This window comes from Nyctibius grandis, chromosome 9 (assembly GCF_013368605.1).
Source record: "Nyctibius grandis isolate bNycGra1 chromosome 9, bNycGra1.pri, whole genome shotgun sequence".
Taxonomy (NCBI): Eukaryota; Metazoa; Chordata; class Aves; order Nyctibiiformes; family Nyctibiidae; genus Nyctibius; species Nyctibius grandis.
Genome location: NC_090666.1, coordinates 12,362,326 through 12,387,331, shown reverse-complemented (window position 1 = coordinate 12,387,331; position 25,006 = coordinate 12,362,326). Strand labels below are relative to the sequence as shown.

The 25,006-nt window shown below is 39.8% G+C and overlaps 1 protein-coding gene across 1 annotated transcript in view; it reads right to left on the bottom strand.

Moving 5' to 3' along the window:
- Positions 1–500: 500 nt before the first annotated feature.
- ZNF385B (zinc finger protein 385B) overlaps positions 501–25,006 on the bottom strand; it is a 144,995-nt gene continuing 120,489 nt past the window's right edge. Inside the window, exons 5-8 of the mRNA XM_068407944.1 lie at positions 4,820–5,065; positions 3,549–3,727; positions 2,345–2,446; positions 501–719 (exon numbers count right to left, since the gene is read on the bottom strand). Of these exons, the coding sequence (XP_068264045.1) occupies positions 501–719; positions 2,345–2,446; positions 3,549–3,727; positions 4,820–5,065 (746 nt within the window). The remainder of the gene's footprint in view (positions 720–2,344; positions 2,447–3,548; positions 3,728–4,819; positions 5,066–25,006) is intronic.

Below are 25,006 nucleotides of genomic sequence, written 5' to 3'. Positions count from 1 at the left end.
GGACGCAATTCATTTTTGAGATGTTATCTACAATCAAGCATTTGGTTCATCTACCTTTTTTTTCCCACATTAGATGATACCCCATTGGTTTTCAGAGAAATATTTACATAAGTGTGAGCGAGGAAGACCCTAGTTTTCAAGTCTGTCAGGAAAACATTTTATGTTCTTTGATTCCAAGGTGCATCATACACATTGCAAAAAAAAAAAAAGAGTAATAGATGCATGAATCTTTAATGGTATAAATTTTATGAGCAATTAAGTTTTTTAGTAAATCACTCTCTATTTGGATTAAATAAAAGAGAGACAAGGAAAGACTGAGAAAGAGAGTTGTCTAGACTCCAAAATGCAGTACTTCCAATGATGAATTTATGGTGTGGTGGTTGAGGTGTCACGCTGGATGGCATTTCAAAAGAGAAAGACATTTTAAAATCTCGACCCCTTTCCTGCTTTTCTTTTACCCTTTCTACTGGCCATAGTTATCTCTTTCTTACATCAGTAAATTAGTATGGTGCAAAAAGTATGGAGGCAGGTGTTGCCCTGATGGGACCATGACCTGGCCTGAGGAGAGCTGGTGGTATTGCAGGTGCCTGGAACAAGGAGGCAGAGGGACGGGGAGGAAGGGACAGAGCTGACGATACAGCTGCAGCCGCAGCAAGAGGAGATGAAAGGAAAGCAGGTGTCAGCGGCTTAATCATGTCCTTCTGGAACGCAAGTTTTGCCTGGAATAAAACACACAAAAAAGGCATTGTAAATACAGTTCTCTCCATGCCCACTTTTACATAAGGGAAAAAATGAACCCTGACAAAGGGCACGCCGTGGTTTCTCACAGAAGCCTCATGTCAGCTGCTTAGAAATTTTACCCACATTGTCTTCTTACTCCCAAGGCAGTTAAAGCAACCAAATAGTATATTTAAAGACACGTATATCTCTTGAGTGTAGGGGCAGTCACACTGATGTTTAGAAGGAATCATAATTTGCAAGTGAAAAACATTAAATTATATAAATCATAACTGTGCAAGAAACATTAAAAAAACATGATTAAGACTTCACAATGTCAAAAGTCAGATTTTCCACTTGCAAAAATGAATTGTAGAAAAGTAGAGTGGTCAAGATGGGAAACTAGTAGTAGTCCAGTCATTTGTTACTTGCCAATGCAGAGCTGCTTTTTTCAAAACAGAAATATTTTTTAAGATCAACACCATAAAGAATTCTTTCTAAAAGAATTATTACTCTGTTTATGATCAACAGTGGTTGCAGGTGCTTGTGGTGAAAAAGCTAACCAGAAATATATACACTACAGTCTCACTGAAAATGGTTTGCACCACAATCACACATTTGTGGGGGGAAAGATACGTCATTCCTTTATTGGTGGAGGTCTCTCCTTACGCAATAGATTATAAAATTATGTATTACACAAATGAAGAAGATGATTAGTGTGTGCAGAACCTATCAAATGGGAAGACTTAGAGAGAGCCTGCAGCATTTTCTGTTGCCTTTATACAATTACAGAGACATATTAATATTTCAGCTTTTAAAGGCTTTTCACACGCTTAGTGTTGCACACACACATTTGCATCTCTTTCTTTCCAACCCATAAATTGTTTTTGTGCCGTAGGTAGCATGCACTTTTCCCTAATGAATAAAATACAGGCTGAGTCATGAGCAAATAAACATACAATCTGTGCTATGCTAGAGCCAGCCTGAGCTCCGGCTGCAGCTGACTGGCAGAAGCAGCTTGGGGAATTCCTGGAAACGCAGGTGGGTGTGAAAGGGGAACGGCTGGGGGCACAAAGGCAGGAGAGGTGTTTTGATAGCCAGTGACAGCCACTGCCCGAGCATGCACATAGGCAATCAATTCTCCCAAACACCTATCTTGCACCAACATAGTACATCCACACAGCACTCTGTTTTGCTGTATACAGAGAATGAGCATTAGTATTTTTATATCTTAACATCTTATGTACTCTTCCCTGACTGCGTCCGTCACAACTGAGAGTTATCTCAGGGGCCCAGAAAGACAGAGTATATACATCGCAGCCTTCAAGGAGAAGCGCTCTAGCCCAGCAAAGCCGATACCTTTCCGTGGGGCACACCATTCATTCTCCATTCCACTGATTATTCCCTTCTTCCTAGCAGTAAATAACACTTGCAGAGCTGTCTGCATGCCTGTGACTGGGCAGACAGAATACATAACTATCTTCAAATCTGATTCCCATGCGGATTCAGCCTGTGGGGAGAGAGATGCTGCAGAAGTGTCAGGTCTGTCATGTTCCTGTCTCTGTGCGGTGGGAGTCCCCAAGGTCACAAATTCACGTAGACAGTGATGAGAAATAAAAATACTTACTGCTAAAATACTTGGGCTGCGCTGCAGTTTGTTGTAAGGACTATATTTAGGTTTCATAGGCTTTCCTGCAACTCTGTCCTTATGCCTTCGGCTGGAAATGTGCTGAAATAAATATCCTCACGTTTAATTAGCTGTTTAAACATTTCTCAGTTTTGAGTTTGAAATTGATTTATCAGCAGGATATGCCTAAGCCTCTGTTTGTAAGATAAAGTAGATTCTTTAGAGAGAGCAAAGATGAATTTTCCTAAATTAAACATAACAATTTGAAGCACATCAAATAGAGAATCAGAAACTAATCAAATACAGTGAATTCTGTGATCTGAGACAGGCTCTGCAAATTATTGATATTTTGGTTAGTATCTCCTTTTTCCACTTGAGGAGCTTTGAACCAGGCAGAGCTGTAATCACTAGGTCAGAGGGATATTCAGAAGTAGGAGGTAAATTTCAGTCTCACTGATGCTGTTCAGTTGTATAAATAATTCAGTATTAGCTGAAGGAAGAACCAGTACCCAGGGATATGTCTACACCAGGACACCAAGCAATGTAATACTATCTTAGATATAACTGAAATAACAAGGAATAACAGGACAGCACCATCCAGTTAGAGATTCCCATTTGGGTATCAGAAACAACGTATTTGTATTGGTACAGCTCTGAACTGAGGGCTAATTGGCTTGGACAGAGCAGAGCTCCCTGTTCATACAGCTATGCTGTTAATGATAACGTTGCTCTACACAATTCAGACATATCTACAGTATTACCCTTCTGCTGATTGTCCTAAATCAATAGATTCAAGTCACATTCTCTTTCTCACATAGTATTACAAAGTATCCCAGCAGACTGAAACAGCACCAAAAGAGGAATTTAGGGAACCCTCAACCCAGAATTTCTTCCATTTGTGAGACCAAAGTTCAAATCTCTCTCTTGAGCCACAGCAAAATTTTAAAGTACATCTGCTATGTTATTCATTGACACTGACACCTTGTCCACCCCTGCTTTATGACTCTCAAGCCCATTTTTTCCCAGCTGAAACAATTAGGTGAACTTGACCTACGGTGAACTATTTAGAAATAGTTGTGGGATGACAGAAAAGAAATACTAAGTTCAGTTTTTGCCAAAACATCTTCATACAGACCTACATCCTGCCTACAATATTGCAATGCAACTAAAAACAACAAAGGAGCCCCAGACACGTGCAAGCTACCTGTTTAAGTTGAATTTCTGAATTAACATGGACATCACAGATTTCACAATGAAATGTCTTGTTCTGCAGTCCTGAGCCTTTACTGCCATTCTGCACCTTCAGCCGGGATCCAGGTCTAGGGTAAGACTTGATGGGACCAGCACCGTTCCGAGCCTCGACCATGGTCTTGTGCTTGGAGCCTAAAGGACAAGGAGACACAGGTGAGTTAATGATCAGCAGCATACAACCATGTCCATTAGCCTCGGGACTTTTTGTAACACATTTATTTTCAAGACAGTATGGTTAAAGTCACCTCAGATCGGGATTAATGATGAGACTGGTTTTGGTCAGTGTAGTTCCCACTTCCTCGATCTAAAGGGAAGCCAGACAATTGAAGAAGTGTTTGTACAAAAAGGGAACAACAGTCACACTGGACCACTGCCTCTCTGTTCGGGGGCAGTATGTGGCTGTATGCCCAAGGTGTTTGTTGCTTATTCTTCTGCCAAAATCCATATAGCTGGTGAATCATGAAAAAGGGCCAAGCCAAGAGTGGGAGAAGAACCACAGCAATCACTCAAAACCTGCCTAGGAACAGGAATACTTCACTAAGTATCCTCTGATTTGGAAGAAATGGCTGCTTTGGCCATTTCAAGAGTGGATTACAGCTGTAAAACCAGCTTCAATGGTTTGTTAACAAGCTTTACATCACCAGCACATCACAGAGGAGCCAGAGCACATTAGGGATTGCTGCTTGTGGCCTTTCAAGGGGAGTATATCTACTTTGCAATAATCAAAAGATTCTAGGACATCTAGGAACTCTAAGAAGTGCACCCTAAAATTATGAAAAATACCAAATAACAAAAATTACTACAAGTTTTACCAGCAAAAAAAACAGACACCAGAGATAGTGAGATGAAATATGAAAGAGCTAGCGAACTGACATTTTAGAAACCTTAGTGTTACAGAAACCACTATGATCATACTATGATCCTGCCTATGGAGGTATGATGCAAACTGATTAGGTAACATGAACTGTAGAGATTTTGTCAACTAAAAGCTTATAGCGTGCATGAAGGACAGTTCAAAAAAATTCAGAGAGGGCTTTAAATAAAATATCAAACACCACATATGAAATTGTCATTAACAGAAATGTTGTTGTAACTTGCCACTGTAAGTTTTAACTAAAAGACTCTTCAGTGAAGTGTAGCTACCACAGTGTCAGAAAACCGGCTTGTTACACTGAATTTTAAAAATAATAACACACAACTCACTTGCACCGTATGCATACTCACCCGTATTGTGGGCTTCTAGCTGTGACAGGGAATTCACAGCCACTTTGCATAATGAACAGTAAAGTAGTTTTTTGGCTTTTTCCTCTTCTGACTCAGAAACTGTGTTAGGAGCTCCATTCGTGCTCTTGGAGGATGAGGCAGGTGTTACAGGTGCCACTGCTGCCACTCCAGGTTTGGGAAGGAAAGGACCCACTTCTGTACTGGACTGCTGACTTGCATTATTGGGTTTTGCTTTCCCTTTATCTTCTAAAAGAAGCAAAATATGTATGTCATAATATGCGGCACACAAAAAAATCATACAGTAATAGTCCTGTGGTTTTAGTGAACCTAACACAACGGGGCCTCATACATCTCATTTTATACAGGACAGCAGAATCCTTGAAATCTTTTTAAAACGCTACCATGAAATGTGCGTAATTTGACAAAAGGGGTGATTTTCCTGAGTTTAAGATCACCAGTGAATACCAATGACAGCAACAAATTCATGCCAGCTGTTGTTGCTGTCACGCTGCAGGTTTGGCCAGTTGAAAGGAGCCCAAAAAAGCCCAAAGGCAGCCAGGGTTTGGGACTGGAGAGCACTCAGAAACATGTGAGCCTTTGCACTGGGGATTACAAAAATATTTCTGAAGAGCAACATATTTGCCTTTGGAATAGCTCAAGTTTCTCAAAGTCACCGAGAGGATGCTGAAAGGTCAAGCCCCATCTTGACATATGATATCCCTCATTTCAGTTACAGGAGTTGATTATGGTACTACACTACACACATGAACACAGCTGCTAATATTTTTAGTTTTTTCCATGAACAATTCCCCATGTATCTGGAGATCAGATGGCTCTGATGTGCATTCAGTGCATTCCTGTATCACTTCACAAGCACGAGTCAATCATCTCTGCTCCTATGAGACAGGTAGGCAGGTATTACTTCATTTTACAGATGGCAATTGCAAGGCGAGAGATTAAATGTCCCAACTGTGCGTAAAGAGGAACTTTGTGCCAGAGCCGGTATTCAAACGCTCCTTGCCTACGTGTTGCCTGCAAGAGCTCATTGCATTTTAAGCTATTCCACTGCAGTCCCTGTGTACACAAGCCATACGAGTTGCTGGCAGTACAACAAGCTCACATATAAAGAGCATGGGATGGGAGGGGGAGAGTACAGTGGTTCTGGCATGAGCAATCCTGACAAAATGGACATAAGAAATGATCGTGTAAGTGACCTGTCGTCACTCTGAAAAACAGGAATCAAATTATATCACCTAAGTACAACATCTACATAACAGAAACCTCTTAAAAACTACTTATATCCCATTTGAAACCTATGGCATAGTTTTAAATAGCGTTGAACTGATTTGAAAAACTAGGCTCTATTTTGAGCACTTGGTTATTTTTAAATATGGGCCCTTGCACTTTATGTTTACAGCTACCAGACTCTGTCTTAACACCAGTCTGTGTATCAGGCCAATGCTGCGCTACCAAGAACTCTGAAAACAGGATTGTACCCCCTACAACAAACACTTGAGAGGGCGTAAGAACTACGAACGGGCATCCTGAAACTACAACCCACAGTTTTTGGCGTATTTCCCAGGAGTGCATACCAGTACATCAATTTTAGATTGTTAAAAACCAGAAGAAAGAAAATTCTAATAAAAGAACTATTATTTTTTAAAACAGGAGAAAGAAAATTCTAATAAAAGAATTATTATTTTTTAAAAGAGCAATAAAAATTCTTTGAAATTACACAATATGAACTGTATTAAACATTGAAAATGATGAAGTACAAAGACTACTATTAGGACCAAATTAATGATAAAACCAGATTCTGGAGGTATTTTGATAAAGTATAACAAAAGAAGGTGATGTTAAATCATAGTTCATTGACTATTCAATTTTAATGTCTCTATAGTAATAAGTCACATCTGCAAAAACCTAGAACACATTATGTGAGTTATGAGTCTTCATAAAATACATGGTTTTAATAAAAAGCATTTACTAACATTCTAAATTAAAGAGTTTTGAATATGGAACGTTCTCAGAGGTGCTAACATCTACAAAAGAAACAGGCTGAACTGCTGCCATTTGTGAATTCACATTACAGGAAAATAGACGACTTCTTGTTGTTGTTCTGTGCAATATTACGCCAGACTGCAAAAGGCATAACCCCAGGATATATGTGAACCTGAGTGCAATAAAGGAAGGTTCCTCAGTACTTTGCATTTCAAGCCTTAAAAGAATAATGCACCTGCAGAACTGCAAGCTGTATGTTAATATATAGAGACTACAATTTAGTTTGTATTTTTAAGTGTTCTTTCCCATATATTTTTTAAATGTAAGCGTAAAGATTTGATGCTTTTGAAACACTTCCTAGAGATAGAAATAATCTCATCCTGTGAGAGAGAGAACAGGAGGGAGCCAGCAGGAACACCAGCTGATGTGCGCCAGGATGGACCCCCGGCCTCAGAGACTGCCCCGTGCAGCAAGTGCACCACTCCCACTCCTGCCTGCAGTCCCTGACCTCGCCGTTCAAACCGTCTGCAGCAAGAGGCAGCAGATTTTTATTTCTTTGTTTTCCCATCAAGCATCTGTGGAGTGAGATCCTGAGCAACGGAGTAAGATCCATTTTGCACAGGCCACCTATTACCATCACAGACTGATGGTTTTCCATTACTGAATTTAACAGATGATTGAAAAATGACAGATTTCATTTCCCCCTTCTCCTCACTTAGCCGGCCACCAGCTGATGTAGTACATAAATTTTTAAAATATTCCCTAGATTTACAGTGTTTTCACTATTCATAATACAAAGCAATTCTAGAGTATATAATGCGTAAAAACTAACAAGAAAACTTCTAGAAAACTAGAGAGAAGTTACGAGCATCCAGCTGGGCTCATTCTGCCAGCATCTCAGCTTTTGGAAAGAACCTCAGTTCACATAATAATACCATCTTTTGGAAAGCTTCCTGACATAAGCAAGCTCTTCATCCATGGACATGTATGTGTATAAGGAGAGACACATGCCCCTCTATGAATTAATGTTTCCTTCCACCATTCTAAATGCTTAATGCAGAACATCTTCAAAGAACGTAATTGTAAGGTGGTTTATACAGTTTAACTCCCACAGAAAGTACACTGAGCTAAGTGCGTATTTGTCACTGCAGCTGGGCCAGAATTGGGGTTTTCTGGCTTCTAAAATCAGAAAATCACACTTCTCCAAATGGCTGTTGATAAGAACTTATTGTTTTCAATCCACAGAATTCAAAACACTATTACTTACAGTTTTATCTTTGAGACAGAAATGCCAAGTATTCAACTGTGCGAAGCACAGGAAATGCAAATTGCATGTATATACAAAGCATGAAGATGATTATTGTTTTATTTGTACTTATAGCACAGAATTAACAAATAACATCTCCATGCAGAAATCAGAAATGTAACTGTTAACGCCTGCACGCATGTATATACTTCCAAACTGTAATCACTGTATAAAATACATGTAGATTGTTAGATGCAGTGGTAGGATTATAGTCCTCTTGCTATTTCTCAAGGCAAGTATTATTGAGAATAGGCTCAAATTTGCTCTGATTTCCACCTGGGCCAAACCCACGGAGCCCAACAGAGCCAGGCAGGGGCCAAACAAGTGCAGTCCCCCCTGCCCCAGGACCAGGACCAGGGCTGTACCACCGGCTTCTGCTGTACCGCTCAGCTGAGCGCAGCTGGAAGCAGGAGATCACAGTGGTAACAACCTCCTCCCTGAAAACTGCAGCTGTGATTCAGCCTGAGTCAGGGTCAGGTTGAAATGCCTACATCATAACTCACGTGCAAGGGGTTCATTTAAAGTCTACCCTGTACTGTTGCGCTGTATCCTTCTATGCTCTTTTTCCACACAGAACGGCCATATTTCATCTGTGTTAATTTCCTGTCTTTAAATTAAGTCTCCCTTTCCCTCAAGACTCCAGAGCAGTAAATCAATGGTTCATTTCAAGTTCTTACTGAAGCCTGCATTTATTTTGAAATAGAGCCCAAGGAAAAAATAAAGCTAGCTAATTAAGTATTGCTTTGGGCTCAGTGATATCAATGCTCTTGTCGCCTACTTACATTTTTCAATTCTGCTTTGAAGTTGTTTTCACAGACTTCTGGTTGTTTGCCTTATGTTTATGTCAGCACCATGCTGGAATTCAAGACTTATTTATCTAATTAGCACTGCCTCATTTCAGCTGTATGTACCAAAGTCAGGACACGGCACACGATAACATCTGGCAGGTTCAGAGCTAACAGGTTCTACCTCCCAGAGCAAGACCAGTTCAAGAGATTTGCCAATCTTTGCAGGTCATGCCACTCTCACTACAGTTGCTATGGCATAAGGTACGGGACCTGCCTGTTAATGCTGAAGTCCTAGTCCAGCTACGTGAATGGGTTTTGCCCTAGCTCAAAAAGGAGCAAAAATGTTATCATGAAACTTCTTCCCTCTGACACTCAACCCACATCTCTTCTTTTCAGTTGTTTTCTCTCCTGGTGAACAACTGAACATGAACGCTCTGCCCCTGCTCACAGTCCAGCGATCAATGCAGTCCATGCAGAAAGCAAAAAGAATATCCCCACCCCCACTAAACCATTCCGTTATGCAGTTTGGTTTACAAGGTAACTGTAAGAGAGATCACTTGGTTTACTTTGTGATTTCCGTGAAGCGTTTACTATTTTATAACATATGTATATTTGCACATTATAAATTTATGTTTTAAAATGATCTCTTACCATACTAAAATGTGCCTATAGGTATTGTTTTCTATCACTAGGAAACAACTCTTTTTTTTTTTTTTTAGTGCGAGTGACAATTTTGGTGCATGTTAGGTAGAAGTTCTAATTTGGATTTAATGATGAACATATATTTACTACTTTCAGTGGAAAAGTAACTTAAAATTCACCTTCTTAATTCAGAATTGAGATTCTTAACACAAATAAAACCAAGCATAATTATAAACACATGCATAAATCTAGAAATGCCTCATTCAGCTTTGCACCTTTCCTTGTGTCAGGTCCTTCACTGCATCCCCCAGCTGCAGGCACTGAACAGGAGCCATACACAAAGTACGTACAATAGAAGGGCAACACAGACATTGCAAAGTGGCCACCGCTGCTCTAGACAACCCTACACCGAAGCTCTTTTGAGAGATTTGCTTATTTCCCATCCTAGAAATGAAGATTTATTTTTACAATTCTTCCACCTGCTTGCACAACAGAACATATTGCCAGCTTAGAAAAGAGCATAATGGAAAAACTGGTTTTTTGTCAGTCTAGATATTTATGATTCTCCTTTGCAAAGGTAAGAAAATAGTAAATACTTGTGCTCCTTTTCGTCTTGAAAAACCTGAAGGAAAGAGCCATGCAATTTCTAACGCAATTTCCAGCCTAAACCAGCTACATTAGGAAAAACACAGCAACAGAATAATTTAATGTATAACTGAATCACTGCATGGTTATCAATGCTGTGCAACCAACGAGCAGAACCGATGCATGGTTAGGTGCAAACCCTTTGGTGTGATCAGCCTTGTTTGCAGTGCTGTGTTACAACACCACGTCGCTACTGAAAGAACGACTTTTAAAAACATGGACAGCTTGACGACCCTGGACACCTTCAATTAATTTCTGACCATGCTGCTTCCTGTGCTAACTAAAACCAAAAGTGATTTCTGAAAGGAAGGGTTTATGTTTTATTTATGGGTTACTAGAAATGTGGTGCAAAGATTGTCTTATGATAGCCTTGAGTTCACAGGGAACTGCTGTTAGTCTGAAGTGTTGATTTTTGAGAGTAATTGAGACTTTGAGGTAAAGCAAGCATATCTCCCAAACCAGCAGAGCTGTACTGAGTGAAACCAATTTTCAGGTTCTCCCCATAATTTCAACAGCTCCAAATATGCCTATGAATATTGGGCTGCATTAAACAACCTTTGAAGCATACAGTGATTACAGAACAGGAAGAGGAAATCGGTCAGGTTGTCAGACTATTGTATGAATGCTTTTTCCCCTCATCAACTGTGTAGTAAAGGTAAAATCAGTTACATTACAGCCGTATACAATCCAAGAAATTTTGCTGAAAAGCTTATCACTGTAGCTAAATGGCATCAATAAAGACAAAGTAAAAACATGTTTATTGAAAAATAAAATTCTCAGCTAAAATTTGACATTTTAGATGCTTGGCACACCTGACATAAAACTAAAAAGTGACACTTATTTCTCACTAACACTTTTTCTTTCTACACTTCTTTATAAAACATACTCATTGACAATGCTGAAGAGAGGCGAGTTTGTTGATATTACTGAAACCTACCATCTGACCTTGCTGTTCTAAGCTTTCTGCACACAGAACAACAAGGTGGTCCCCAGACCAAGCGGTTTTCAGTTTAAGAGCAGAGATCACAGCTGCAGACAGACAGGTATGAAATCACAAGAGAGACAGAACAACCAGTCACCAACACAGGCACCATATGGCATCCAAACTTCTCACAAGCTTTTTTCTGTTTTTCAATCCATCACAGAGAAAGAGAAATTTTCCGAGCTGACAGTAACAGAAGTAAGTTTGGCAGCTGTTTGCAGGGAGCTCTTCATAAATAGGATCGGGAAAAGCAAGCAGCTGTTTGGGAAGCTGGTTTCAACAGCCGATGGGTGCTAGGTGCAAGTCAGCATCTTGAAACTGCATTACAAAAGACATACAAAGGTATGGAGGACTTCAAAAGTGAAGGATGTGAAGAATTTTGAGAGAGAAAAATCAGTAGCTTTAGCTGTACCGCAGAAATGTGGTAACAAAATTTGCAGCGTTTAAAACAAAAACATGAAAGTAGAGAGATCACAGTCAAAGAGGTTACAAGCCTAGCTGAAAGTAATTAAGGGAGATGTTAAGAAACCATGACAAAGTAAAATCAAGGTGGGGAAAACTTATTTAGCCACACTGTACTTGAAGGACTGCCTAAACAAACCCTAGGATCTACCCTGGGACACAGGTCTGGGGCAGAGAGAGGGGACCCACAAGTCATCATATTGGAAACAATAGCTGCTGTACACCTCTTTGCCCTGAAATAAGATATGGAGGAAGAAGATGATCAATGACCAAATTAATAGAAGGACAGGAAGGGCCTCCTTCAGTATAATAGCAGAAAAGCTACTGAATAGAAAGGCAGACAATAGCTCCAGTAAGAAAAGCATGTTTCAAAACAGAAGTCTAGTCTTCTACTGGCTCACACTGCTATAAAGGAATAAAGCATGCACTTACACAATTAATTATCCTTTTTATGAAGAAAAAGATGAACATGATGAGTAATATATACCATAAAGGCAATAGCAGGAAAGCAATTAAGTCACTGGTGATAACAACCTTTACAGCATTTGTAAGCACTCTGTCCTGCATCTCAGCATCACTCAAAAAAAAACAACAAAGAGCATTAGATTATTTCTTGGCACTCATTAAGACAGAGTTAGCTAACATTGATAAGGGATTTCAAAATCTTTTTTGTTTTATCTCCACATTTGCTGAATAATGAAACACTAATGGCTGTCAGACAAAATACCTACTTTCTCACCAGTTGTGCAGTCTACTGAGAAATGAGGCTGAAAAACCCGTAGGGCTCTGTTCTAGAAAAATTCCACTGCAAACCTACATGCAAATCAGACAGCGCAGTGTATCTATTAACCCTTGGATCACCTTTAGTTTTTGTAAAAATGTTTTTGCTTGTATTTTAGGCCTGTCTGAAAAACAGCTAGGTTTTATATAATGAAAGGTTGTTACACGAAATAAATCTGTTTGACACATTCTAAAGAAAACCAATTTTGTTTCTACACAAAGATGAGAAACAAATGGAAGCTATAAATATAAAGCTTTTCATCTCAAACACAAATGCGCACTGAAATAAGCTACAACCTATTTTCTCGAGATACTGAAGCTACACCAGGCAATGTCTGGATGGCTCAGCAATATTAAGTGAACTCTGTAGCTAGGCTGATTATTTGATTAACTGCATCACTAGTCTCCAACGGGCTGAGCTGAAGTATCTTTTTCATTTCAGAAGTATTGCTTGTTTGGCTCTGGTACAACACTGATGTTGATACTTAATTTCTTAGATATTTTATCTCTGATTTGGCATACCGAAGACTCCAGGGAATTTTCTTACAAAGGAACCTGTCGTTTTTTCAGAGTACAAAATTATTTGCAACTGATCAGATTAGAGATGTAATGTTACAAAGGTCTGGTTTTGAAGCTTTGGATGGGTTTAATTTTTATGAAAGCAGACTGAAGAGAATTAGAAAATATTCAGAAGTACACACAGTTCTGCAACTGTAAAGTCTTGCCCTGCAAAATCTATTTCTGTACCTATTTGTACACCTTCCTGAAAACAAAGTGCCTGCTGCTCCCATTACTGGGGTGTCTGAGATAATCCCGCTATATCACCTACGACTTTTTGTTAATTCCTTGCATAGTTTGGCATTCTTGGGGAATTGTTTTTGGTTGGTTGGCTGGTGGTTTAGATCTGTTTTACTGACAGAAAAAAAAAAGCATCTACATTTCAAAAATCTCTTATTTACTATTTCAACACAACGCAATTTCTCTGTGCAAAGGCAAAAGGAAAAAGAAGGGTTGATTCTGCACTGTTAGCCAAAATGCAGGAGTGTACATACTATGTCTAGAGCAAGCTAAGTTCTAACACTCACCTGAAGCAACTTGTGTTGTGTCTCCATTTCACCTGCTCGTCTTCAATTCTGCTTTTTTACAGAATGCAGGTTATATTGGACTTCTCTTTTCCTTATTTGAAAGGAGATTAATACAATTCCCCCCCGCCCCCCCCCCCCCCCCCCCCCCCCGCTTTTACGATTTTTAGGCTGAATAGGGTGAACAGATAACTATGGTAAATGCAGTGCATCAGTTCTGGAGAAAACCAGCTCGTCTACAAACACAAATACAGAGCAATTTCCTAGTGTGCATTGCAAATACTTTCTCAGTGACACATTGCACCCCTGTTATAGTAGGTTGGGAAAACTTTCACTAGAAGTTTGTTCATAAAACTCAGAGGGGACACATAACAACACACAGCTAGCAAGGGTGGACGTTAATTTAACGAGTATCCATAAAGTGAGACTATCCAACAGCTTAGTGTTCGTGGGCCCTGTTGCTGTATGTCTAGGCAATTTTACCTTAAATCTACCTTAACCTTTCCTCTTTTCTGAGCTGTGCCAGTCTGTATTGGCTGGAACAGAAAAATTTAAGCGTTGGAAAATTATAATACAGGTTGGGCAAAGTTTGAAATATTGTATAAGTTATGTTATTACAAAATATGACTCTCATCTGGGTGAAAGCAAACGTTTTTGCTGGTTAAACATATCTTTTTCTGACACCAGACATCTACTATTTTGTAACAATTTTATACTCCCCTTACAGACTCCGCCACATTTATTTTAGAGGTCCTGAAATGCAAACTTTCTATACTACTGCATTGTCTTTTTAACATTTTAATAATGTAGGAATGCTTAGAAAAATAACATTCAAAGATTACAACAAACATACTGTATTCTGCCCAGACATCCTTCACTTCTGCTTAAAAATGTCTTGGTTCATCTCCTCAACTATAAAAACAACATTGCCTCCCCCATCTATGAATCTGAAGTATATTACTAGAAACACATTTCACTTGCCGTTTGTGAAAAAAAAATATTAAAATTCTACCCACAGCTGCCAAAGTGCTTGGGAACTCAATACAAAATGTATGTGTGTCTAAATAAACGGATCAAAAAGAACTGACATCCGCATGCAAGTACATTCTTGTGGGCCTGTGTCTGAACTACTTACTCAGTACTTGCCCAGGCAGAACTGCCATTGAAGTCAACCATGAAAGACTCATCTTCATTTCAGTTAAACAACATATATAATTGCGCATTCTCCCTGATTTCTGTGGCAGGTTTGCCTGAGGATTGTGAGTATTTAGTCACGCCCTCAAGATTTGACCAATAAATTGCATCTCAAATATAACATATCTAACCACCAAAATATTTTCACTCTCCTTGAAAACAAGTAATAAGGAAATAATATGTAACCTATTGTTTGTATGTATAATTTTTATGCTATAAGAAGTGTAGCATATTTCTCATACCAAGTCAGTAACGCAGCAGCTGTAGAATTAAGGCGGAAGGATGATAAAGGAATATTTTTCAAAAGACCTATTTAAATGTCTGGTGTGCCAGCCATGAAAATTTTCACTTTTGTTTTTGATTCAGGATCTCTGAACAATTCTGATCAAAACAAACTCACGAACTTCTTGGTCTCACAGTTGCCTGCCATCCCATAGCAACATGTGTTTTTCCTTGTGTTCTAAATGCTGCTTGCATTTATGTTACAAAAATGAAGATAAGTATGAGTAAAAATAAAATTTACCAAAAAAAACCCAAATCAAGCCACGTTATTGTGTGGAAGTTGCCGCTAGACCAGCTTGTACTCTCAGAGTTCTTTTCCTTTACTTAAATAGTTGCTGAGGAATACAGAAAAAAGCCACCAGCAAGACTGTTTTCCCCAATTGTAAGTACACGTTTTCCAGAAGAAAGTTAAAAAATAGAACATTTATCTCATTTAGGGGCAAAACCAAAGAATCCTGAAGCAACAGCATTGGGTCTTACCCATTCTTTTACATTTGGAGACTAAATTCACTCAAAGGCTGAGAGAAAAGGAGGAAATTTAACTCAAATTTTACAGACTTGACACAACCTTTAACTTTTGCACAACTGGACACAGACAAAACTCCATTCAACTACCAATTGTATGAGTAATTGTCAGCATTCTGTTATTTATTCTCTGATTATGTGAGAAAACTCAATGTCTGGCATCGAAAGAATTGCCTTACTTCTTTAGCAATATATTTCTTTAATAGGTTTTGTGAAAGTATTAGGTACAGATAAAGCTCCTCCTCCCAGGCTTGTTGAAAAAACAACAAAACCAGCAGCTGTCTTTTTTTGAGAGTTTTCCATTCTAATGGATTTAAACAGCTAATTTCAGTCCTACATAAATAAGACGACTTCCACTGATTTGAATTTCTTAGTCATCTAAAAACAAACCTAGGGCTTGGTTTATGTATTAATTTTTTCTTAGGCAAATAATACTGTCATTCGTCATCAAAGCAACAACAATCTTAAGGCTACAGAAGGGTTATTTTATTTTTCTCATTTGCGATTTTTACAAAATCTCATTACATAACCCTCACTTTTTAGTATACTTCTGGATCATCTTTCTTCCTAATAGAAAATTGCAAAGCAGATGAGTGACATTCGCATCTCCTCATTGACTCTCTTTTGCCAGCTGCCTCTTTTTTATCCCACTTTGTCCCCTTCTCCATTTCCTTACCTGAAGACTCAAGAACTCTTGTAATAGTATGTTGTAAAGACAATGATGAGTAAAGAATGATGTGACGCATAATAGTTCTGGTAGTGCCACCTCTCTGGTATTGTGTCCTCTATAGAAATATACATACATTCATTTGCTAGTAATTTTTGTTATTTCATATTCATCCTATTATCATTCCATTATCATCATCATCATCCTATCCAAAAAAATCTTTGGATATTCAATAGGCACATCATTAGCAGAACAAGCAAGAAAAAAAGATGCCTGATTTTACAATATAAAAGGGTTACTGAAAAATTCTATGTATACAAATGGATTCTCTAAATGACCACATACATCCAGCTAAGAAAAATCCAGTAGCTGAGAGCAACGCTGGCTCTTCTCCCACTGTCCAGTAACATTAGTAGAGTCATTCCTGCTTGGCCCAATGCCTATCTTTATCTCTCCCCAAAGAAAGAAAAACTTTGTATAATTTTAAGGATGCTAATGAAAAAATATGCAATGAAATTCTAGTTTTTAGAACTGGAATAAGTAAAAATAGTAGTGGCATACAGTTTTAATGATACAGGACACACGAATGCTCAGGCACAGAGCAGAGCACCCAAAAAGAGTCTTATTTCATCTTACAATATATTTTTGATGCAGAGCTTCTGCTTAAATTACTGCAGGAGAAAAATCTTACCATTTCTTCTAAACAAAATCCTCCTTGCATGTATTTCTGTTGGATATAATAACTGGAGAAAGAAAAGATTGACCTTTTTTCAGTTTGAACAGGAATTGCAACAGCTCATCAATGTAATTGTGTCAGCTGCAGAGCTTATTTTTCAGTTAATGGCACCTATAATCAGTTTTCAGTAGCGATGCAGAATTTGATATGTGCTAGTTCGCATTATTATAGACAGACTGAAGAAACACTTGAAGACTTCCAGGAGCTTCCAGGAGTTTATCAACACCAAAACGTGCAGAATGACTGCTCTTCCATTCAGGTTGTAAGACACACATGGAAAGATGAGGCTTGAATATTCACTTTTGAAAAGTATGAACAGTAACAGCAACAGTGAAGAAAGTGTTTAAAGATCCAATCTATTATAATGATTTCCTGTTAACAGACTCTGATTTGCTAATTATCCTTTTGGCTAACCTTTCATCCTAAGAGCATAAACCAAAGAGCAACTTCCTGAAACAGCTGCTGAAATAACTCACCAGAAAATGCCTGGGAGCTATTTACTACTAAATAAAATATGGGCGTTAAATGTGCCACTGACAGTATATTTTACATATCAATACCGATAATATAATGTTCATGTAAATATATGCATAATACTTGCAACAGTGTCTCAGTGATGAAGTTATGAGCATTTATTAATTCTATTTTGTATTATCAACTATAAAAGCACTGTGGTCAAGCGGCAAATTCTATACTGTGCCTTTAGCTCTCTTTTGGGGACAGAGATTCAACAGGCAGCAATATAGAGTGATCTTCAGATGGCTGTGAAACATTAAATGAAAAGAGAACAAAACTTACCATCCTCAGAGGGTTTAGTGAAAAAATGCCCTTGAAATGACTCTCCTTGGTGGCTGAATCTGATTGAATTTACTACTTAGTTGACCATAAACTAATGCCTTTATCTAACAGAAATATGCCTGTGCTTAGCAGGCACTATCTGAATACACACAAACACAAATGCATGGCTATTTTATAGCATGTAACTTCAGCAGAATTCTTTATGTGAGCATAAATGTGAAGAACTGATGAGGCTCATCAGTAGCTTTCGATGGAGGCTAGACACAACAAGCAGCATCTTTGAGGGACATGATACAGAACCTTTAAAGATGGCTCATTGACATTGGGGGACAGCAAGCCAAAGATATCCTTGTCATGTTCCTCTCCTACAGCTTCTCTCTCTCCCTGCCTCGCCCTCAAAATTCAACTTTGTCACAATATATTTTGAGGTCTAAAGGACTTGGGTACATTACAAAGAATTAAAAGATTGAAGAATGAATGCCCTAGAAGCACCCTAAACTTTGAAGTTCTTGCAATGATATCTGTAGGACAAATAACCTAGAGTTCCCCAAAACAGTTCCACAGTACCACAGTTCAGCTCTGGAGGTTGCGTGTCTCTATCTCCTAGCTATTTCTGAAGGTTTATCTAAAAAAAAAAGTTTATTGGAGATATGTAAACAAGCCATTCCTTTAAAATGAGTGGAAAAAATGGAAATAAATGTTACAGTCAACAGGGATTTTGTTAAGAGAACTTGTATCATATTTAGGATTACTCCAAGTGTAGGGATGCATATGGAAAGTTTAGAATTTAAGCACTGGCAAAAAGATTTTTAAAATAAGTAATGGAAGTAACACGACTTCTGTCTATTTTGCCTCTGTCTATACTGTTGGAGGCTGTCCTGAGGAGCCCTGGACCTCTGCGGCCTCAGAAGAAGTCAGGATAGAGGAGGAATCTGTCTTGGTAGATGAGGGCTGGGTCAGGGACCAATTAAGCAACCTGGATGTCCATAAATCCATGGGCCCTGATGGGATGCACCCGCGGGTGCTGAGGGAGCTGGCGGAAGTCATTGCTAGGCCACTCTCCATCATCTTTGCTAAGTCGTGGGCAACGGGAGAGGTGCCTGAGGACTGGAGGAAAGCGAATGTCACTCCAGTCTTCAAAAAGGGCAGGAAGGAGGACCCGGAGAACTATAGACCGGTCAGCCTCACCTCCATCCCCGGAAAGGTGATGGAACAACTTGTCCTTGGTGCTGTCTCTAGGCACATCAAGGATAGGGGGATCATTAGGGGCACTCAGCATGGCTTCACCAAGGGGAAGTCTTGCTCAACCAACTTGATAGCCTTTTATGAGGATGTTACCCGGTGGATAGATGATGGTAAAGCTGTGGATGTGGTCTATCTCGATTTCAGTAAAGCGTTTGACACGGTCTCCCACAGCATCCTCGCAGCTAAACTGAGGAAGTGTGGTCTGGATGATCGGGTAGTGAGGTGGATTGTAAACTGGCTGAAGGAAAGAAGCCAGAGAGTAGTGGTCAGCGGGACAGAGTCCAGTTGGAGGTCTGCGTCTAGCGGAGTTCCGCAAGGGTCGGTTCTGGGACCAGTTCTATTCAATATATTCATTAATGACTTGGATGAGGGATTAGAGTGTGCTGTCAGCAAGTTCGCTGATGACACAAAACTGGGAGGAGTGGCTGAGATGCCGGAAGGCTGCGCAGCCATTCAGAGAGACCTGGACAGGCTGGAGAGTTGGGCGGGGAGAAATTTAATGAAATATAACAAGGGCAAGTGTAGAGTCCTGCATCTGGGCAAGAACAACCCCATGTACCAGTACAAGTTGGGGACAGAGCTGTTGGAGACCAGCGTAGGAGAAAGGGACCTGGGGGTCCTAGTGGACAACAGGATGACCATGAGCCAGCAGTGTGCCCTTGTGGCCAAGAAGGCCAATGGCATCCTGGGGTGTATTAGAAGGGGTGTGGTCAGCAGATCGAGAGAGGTTCTCCTCCCCCTCTACTCTGCCCTGGTGAGGCCGCATCTGGAGTATTGTGTCCAGTTCTGGGCCCCTCAGTTCAAGAAGGACAGGGAACTGCTAGAGAGAGTCCAGCGCAGAGCCACGAAGATGATTAAGGGAGTGGAACATCTCCCTTATGAGGAGAGGCTGAGGGAGCTGGGTCTCTTTAGCTTAGAGAAGAGGAGACTGAGGGGTGACCTCATTAATGTTTATAAATATGTAAAGGGCAAGTGTCAAGAGGATGGAGCCAGGCTCTTCTCAGTGACATCCCTCGACAGGACAAGGGGCAATGGGTGCAAGCTGGAGCACAGGAGGTTCCACTTAAATTTGAGGAAAAACTTCTTTACTGTAAGGGTGACTGAACACTGGAACAGGCTGCCCAGAGAGGTTGTGGAGTCTCCTTCTCTGGAGACATTCAAAACCCGCCTGGACACGTTCCTGTGTGATATGGTCTAGGCAATCCTGCCCCGGCAGGGGGATTGGACTAGATGATCTTTCGAGGTCCCTTCCAATCCCTAACATTCTGTGATTCTGTGATTCTGTGACTTAAGGAGTGTCCTGATGGTGGGCTTGTGAAATATAAACTGAGCCCTCCCTTGGGACCTTACACCTCATTGGTAGCTGATGAATAAACAGCACTGGTAACTGGGACACTGCAGAAATCCAACCCATCGTAATCTTCCTGAGTAACTGTGATTCAACACATTGCACTCTACTTCAGGAATAAAAGGTAAAAACACTCAGTTTTGTTGTCAAAGCACCCACAGAAAGCCCTTAATGAACTAAAACCCACAGACAAGACCTCAAGGCTAACTTTTCTAAGTCTGATAAAGCTTGGAGTTGCCAGTCCTGTCTAACGGACCAACTAATTACCATATGTCTACATGACATCAACGGCATTTATCAGGTCCATCAACATGTCTAGGTTGTTTTCAAAATGTGAGCTAGCCCATTCAGTGTCAGACACTGTACCGCACTCTAGCATGACACCATTCCTCAGAACAACCTCCACCTGTTTTTAGTTATACAGCTGCAATGACTGGAATAACTTTTACAGGACCTGCTTAGGACTGAGAAGCTGGCAAACAACTTTCCAGTTGCATCCCTTTCCTGCTGTCCTTGCCATACACAGCAGATCAGCATAGGACTGCTCATATGCTGGAATATCATCACCGCAACCTTGTGAACTGCTTGTTGAGCTGCCCTGAGACACAGCTACAGACAAAGCAGTAGTAAAAGGGACAAGATTTGAAACAGGGTCTAGAATTTGTCCTAGTTACATGCGTAATGTCACCTATCCCTGTAACAGCTGAACAAAAAGTTTTCATAGAGCATCCAAAGGGTTTCTTTGTACCTACTAAGTCCTGAGTGAGGACTGAACTTGAAATGCCCATACCTATCATTTCACAAACAGCTCTCATGGGCACAAAGGGAGTAGAGCACGTACTGAATGGATCAAAGACAGAAAAAAAATGACCTTACTTTTATACTCTGAAACCTGGTTTTGACTCTTTTGAGTAGTTTAAAAAAGTTGCATTTACTTCCTGATTTTTATATCAAAGCAAAATGCAAAGAAGGTGATACCACACCGTCTGTCTGCTTCATTTTGAACTATTTATTTTGATTTGGAAGTATGACCAAAGAATTCCTCTTTGCTTGATAAGAAAACAGTGACATTTCAATCCAGTTATTACCATATGCATTCCTAAAGGACTCATCCCTGTAAGCATCTAGACTATGCTAACCTGGGATCACAGACACCGTCTTCTATTGCATTCTCAGAGCTATATTTAAAACACACTCTAAATATACTAAACTGTGTTATGTACTGGTTGCTACCCCTGCCCTTTTCTAAAGCAATGCCATACACTTATGTATTCTGTGTGAAGCCATCCTGAAAACTTCCACAGGGAGGGCGGGGAATCTGCTCCACATGAAAAAGCAGCTCCCAGTGCTGTTACCACTGCTGTTCTGTAACCATGTCTCAAAGCAGCCACAAAAAAGCTTGCAGTATCACAGTAGTGATTTTCTAGCATATGAAACTGTTCTATAGCTGTTACTAGACTTTTCCTGGATGGTTAGAGAAACTGTGTGGGAGACAGGATATGAAAGGGTCCCCTTTGGACACCTCCAATCAGCAAATACCCATCAGGACAAGCAGACATGACCCAACAAGAGGTATGGGAACAACCACCTTGTCACACATCATCTGTGGCGTTTTCTTTCTGTCTGCAGAAATAGTGAACAGGATAGGATGGTGGTACTTACAAGTACCAATAAACAAGTATTTTCTAAATGATGAAGAGTTATGTGCTTAGAAAATAAGATCACATAGCAGTCTAATCATGTTAGGATGCAAAACTTGTGCAGTCCAACCCATCAATATCCACTTACCTGACGTTGCAACCAACTCAGCATTATGGTACTATGGCTTTATTATTACATGTTTGCTGATGATCAATTTACAAAAGTAATTTCTGAGTCATAACGTATTACTAATGTCAGCAAGGAGGACCAGTGTCTCACAACTTGGGCATTGTCATGCTCAGATGAGTTCCAGAGTCACCCCTTTCCATTTGGCTGAGACCACTTTTGTCTGCAGAAGCCCATGTTCTGGAAACTTCCCAAAAGACCTTAAATATTAATTTAACTTTTGTAGCTCTACCAGCAGCCACACTTCTCAAGTTGAAAGGAACAGCTGTAGAGAGACCACGGCATCATAAGTTTTGAAAAATAAGGACTGGATGAAAATGGGTTTTGCCTTTGATATATTCATCACACAAGCTGAGATAACAGTGAAATTATTTTTGCTGTTACTACTACAATAGTGACTTCTGACAAGTAAGTGTTTTGGATCTCATGCTATGCCTCACCCACAGAAGACATTGCTCTGTAGCAAACTTAACTTGACATTTTAGTTCAATATATAGCAACTGTTCAGTCTGGAGAGCTCCAGATCATCCATCATTATGTCACTCAAAATGACAGCACATCAGAAAGGCTACTAGTTGTGCCTGTTGTATCCTTTTATTAGCAGACCTATATAAGAGAAGAGCAAATTCAGTTTATCAGTTTACTATAATACTCGTACCCATTCTGCACTAATACCAGTGAAAGTACAGTGGATATCAAAGGAACACGAGAACTTGAAACTGTCTTCTCTCTTTAGCTTCTCATGCTCCTCTTCCATACTCAAGAAAAGGACACCAGGAATGACTTATTTTTTGATGAACATTTCTCAGGAATTTAGAAATCCTCCAAAGTACAATGGTTAAACAACAGCTCCACAATGGGTTTAATTTAATTCCCTTGTGGAGCTGTTAATTCCCTTCCTTAATTATATTACCTTATGTCCTTCTAATGCAATTTTTTCAGACCTACATCACACATACACACTCTCAAATCGCCCATCCTGAAGGCAAACATAGTGCCTAGCCAGTCAGCAGGCCAAGCGAAACAGCTCACATGGCAGCATCCCTCAGGATGGACCATAAATTAAGGCTTCTCTTCCACCCAGGTGCCAATTTTCATCAAACTGATAGGAGCTTCATTAAAATCTCTTCATCTCATATTTTTTTTGACACTAGGGAATACAGTCAAAGTTGTGAAGACAGGGCCAGAGAATAACAGAGATAAGGAGGGGTTATGTGACCATCAGTCTCATTTCCTCAGGAAATCAGGATAAAAAAAACAAGACCACAAATACACACATGAACTGAAACTCTTAGTGTTAGAAATATTTCAAAGAAAACTAAAATATACCTATACAGTTAATATATAGTAACAATACATTTCTCAAAGAATGAAAGCTGTGTTAAAATATACAGAAAAAAAATGGTATGAGTTCATTTTCTCCAAGGCAAAAAAAATCTCACCACTGATTCCCAGAAGCAACATAGTGATTGCTCTATCTGCAATAAACATTATGTTAAAGAGCTAAACATATGTTAAAGAACAGATGAACAATAGTGTCTGTTAGGGAAAGTGTAGCTGAACAAAATTTTGGTTTGGTTACAAGTCCATAGCCTGGTAAAAACCCCCGTCTCCAAGCCGTTCCCCACCTCTGTGACCAGCATTCCCTGCATATACAGAGAATTTGCCGGTTCAGGTTTTTGGCCTTCCGAACATCCCACCCGCAGCCTCCTGTAGAGCAGTAACAGGCTCTGAGGAGCCTCCCCTTCACAGAGAATCCCAGTGTCCTCCTAACGGGAGGAAAGCGTTTAACTAAATTGCCACTGTGATTTATTTTTAAAGTAGAAACACTTGCAGTGGTATAATCCAACAGACACAGATGGTAATCTGTCTAATTTGTGTGGAGTAATTAGCAGCATAAAACAACACACTGTCAAAACAGGGCAATATAAAAATATCAAGAGCAGGTTTCCCTTGTCGTTGGTTAGATTGTTTTACCAAAAACTGAATGTAGAGGTGTGAATGATTTTAGGTACATTGCACAGAGAAGAAGAAAATTAAGTCAGGGACAGATTCCATAGTCTGGCAAAGGAAACACGAGACAGATCCAGACTTATGGAAGAGATGATGGAGTTTGTAAAACATGCTGAAACTTTTGTTATTTGGCCCTCAGCCTTTGGCATAGGCAGCGGAGGGCATTATACAATACCATTATCACAGAATGCATTCTTAACATGTTCAGTCCTCTGAAGTTTTAACTGATACCTTACTTAAGCTGTTGTCTTGAGTTCTTACAGTGCACACCTGGAGCAGTAAGCTATTTTAACCAAAGCCATTTTTGATATTTCAGAGAGTAAAATATTTAGCAAATATTTTAAATCTCTTTCCATTCAGTAGTCCACATTTTATCTAAATCAACAGTAGTTTGCTACTGCTTTGTAGTAACATGGGTTGTTTACCTGAAGATGCTACTTGGATTCATGTTCTCTCTCTCAAACCTAAAATGTGATTTGCTAGGTGAATCAACCCAAAATTTGGGACCCATTGTCATTGCTAAGGACCCGGACAAAGACAGTTTTGGTGCAGCTGTGAAGAGAGCAGGATGACAAATAGCCACTGATATGGATTTTGTTTTTTGGGTGTGTATCAGAAAACTGTCTGTGCCATTCACCTTACGGTGTCTGAGTCAAGCTCAGCGCTGGTGAAGAGGATAATAAACAGCTACCAAGGCAGAAGGAAATTTATCAGAAGCAGTCTATTAGACCAACAGTTGGGTAACCCATAGCAGGTGCTTTCTCCTGGTTAATAAGGACAGTATTTCAGACTGTCAGCGAGTTCAGGAAATTCTCCTGTTTCATTCAGTAACACAACACTGACAGAGCAGAAAGAGACTCAAGC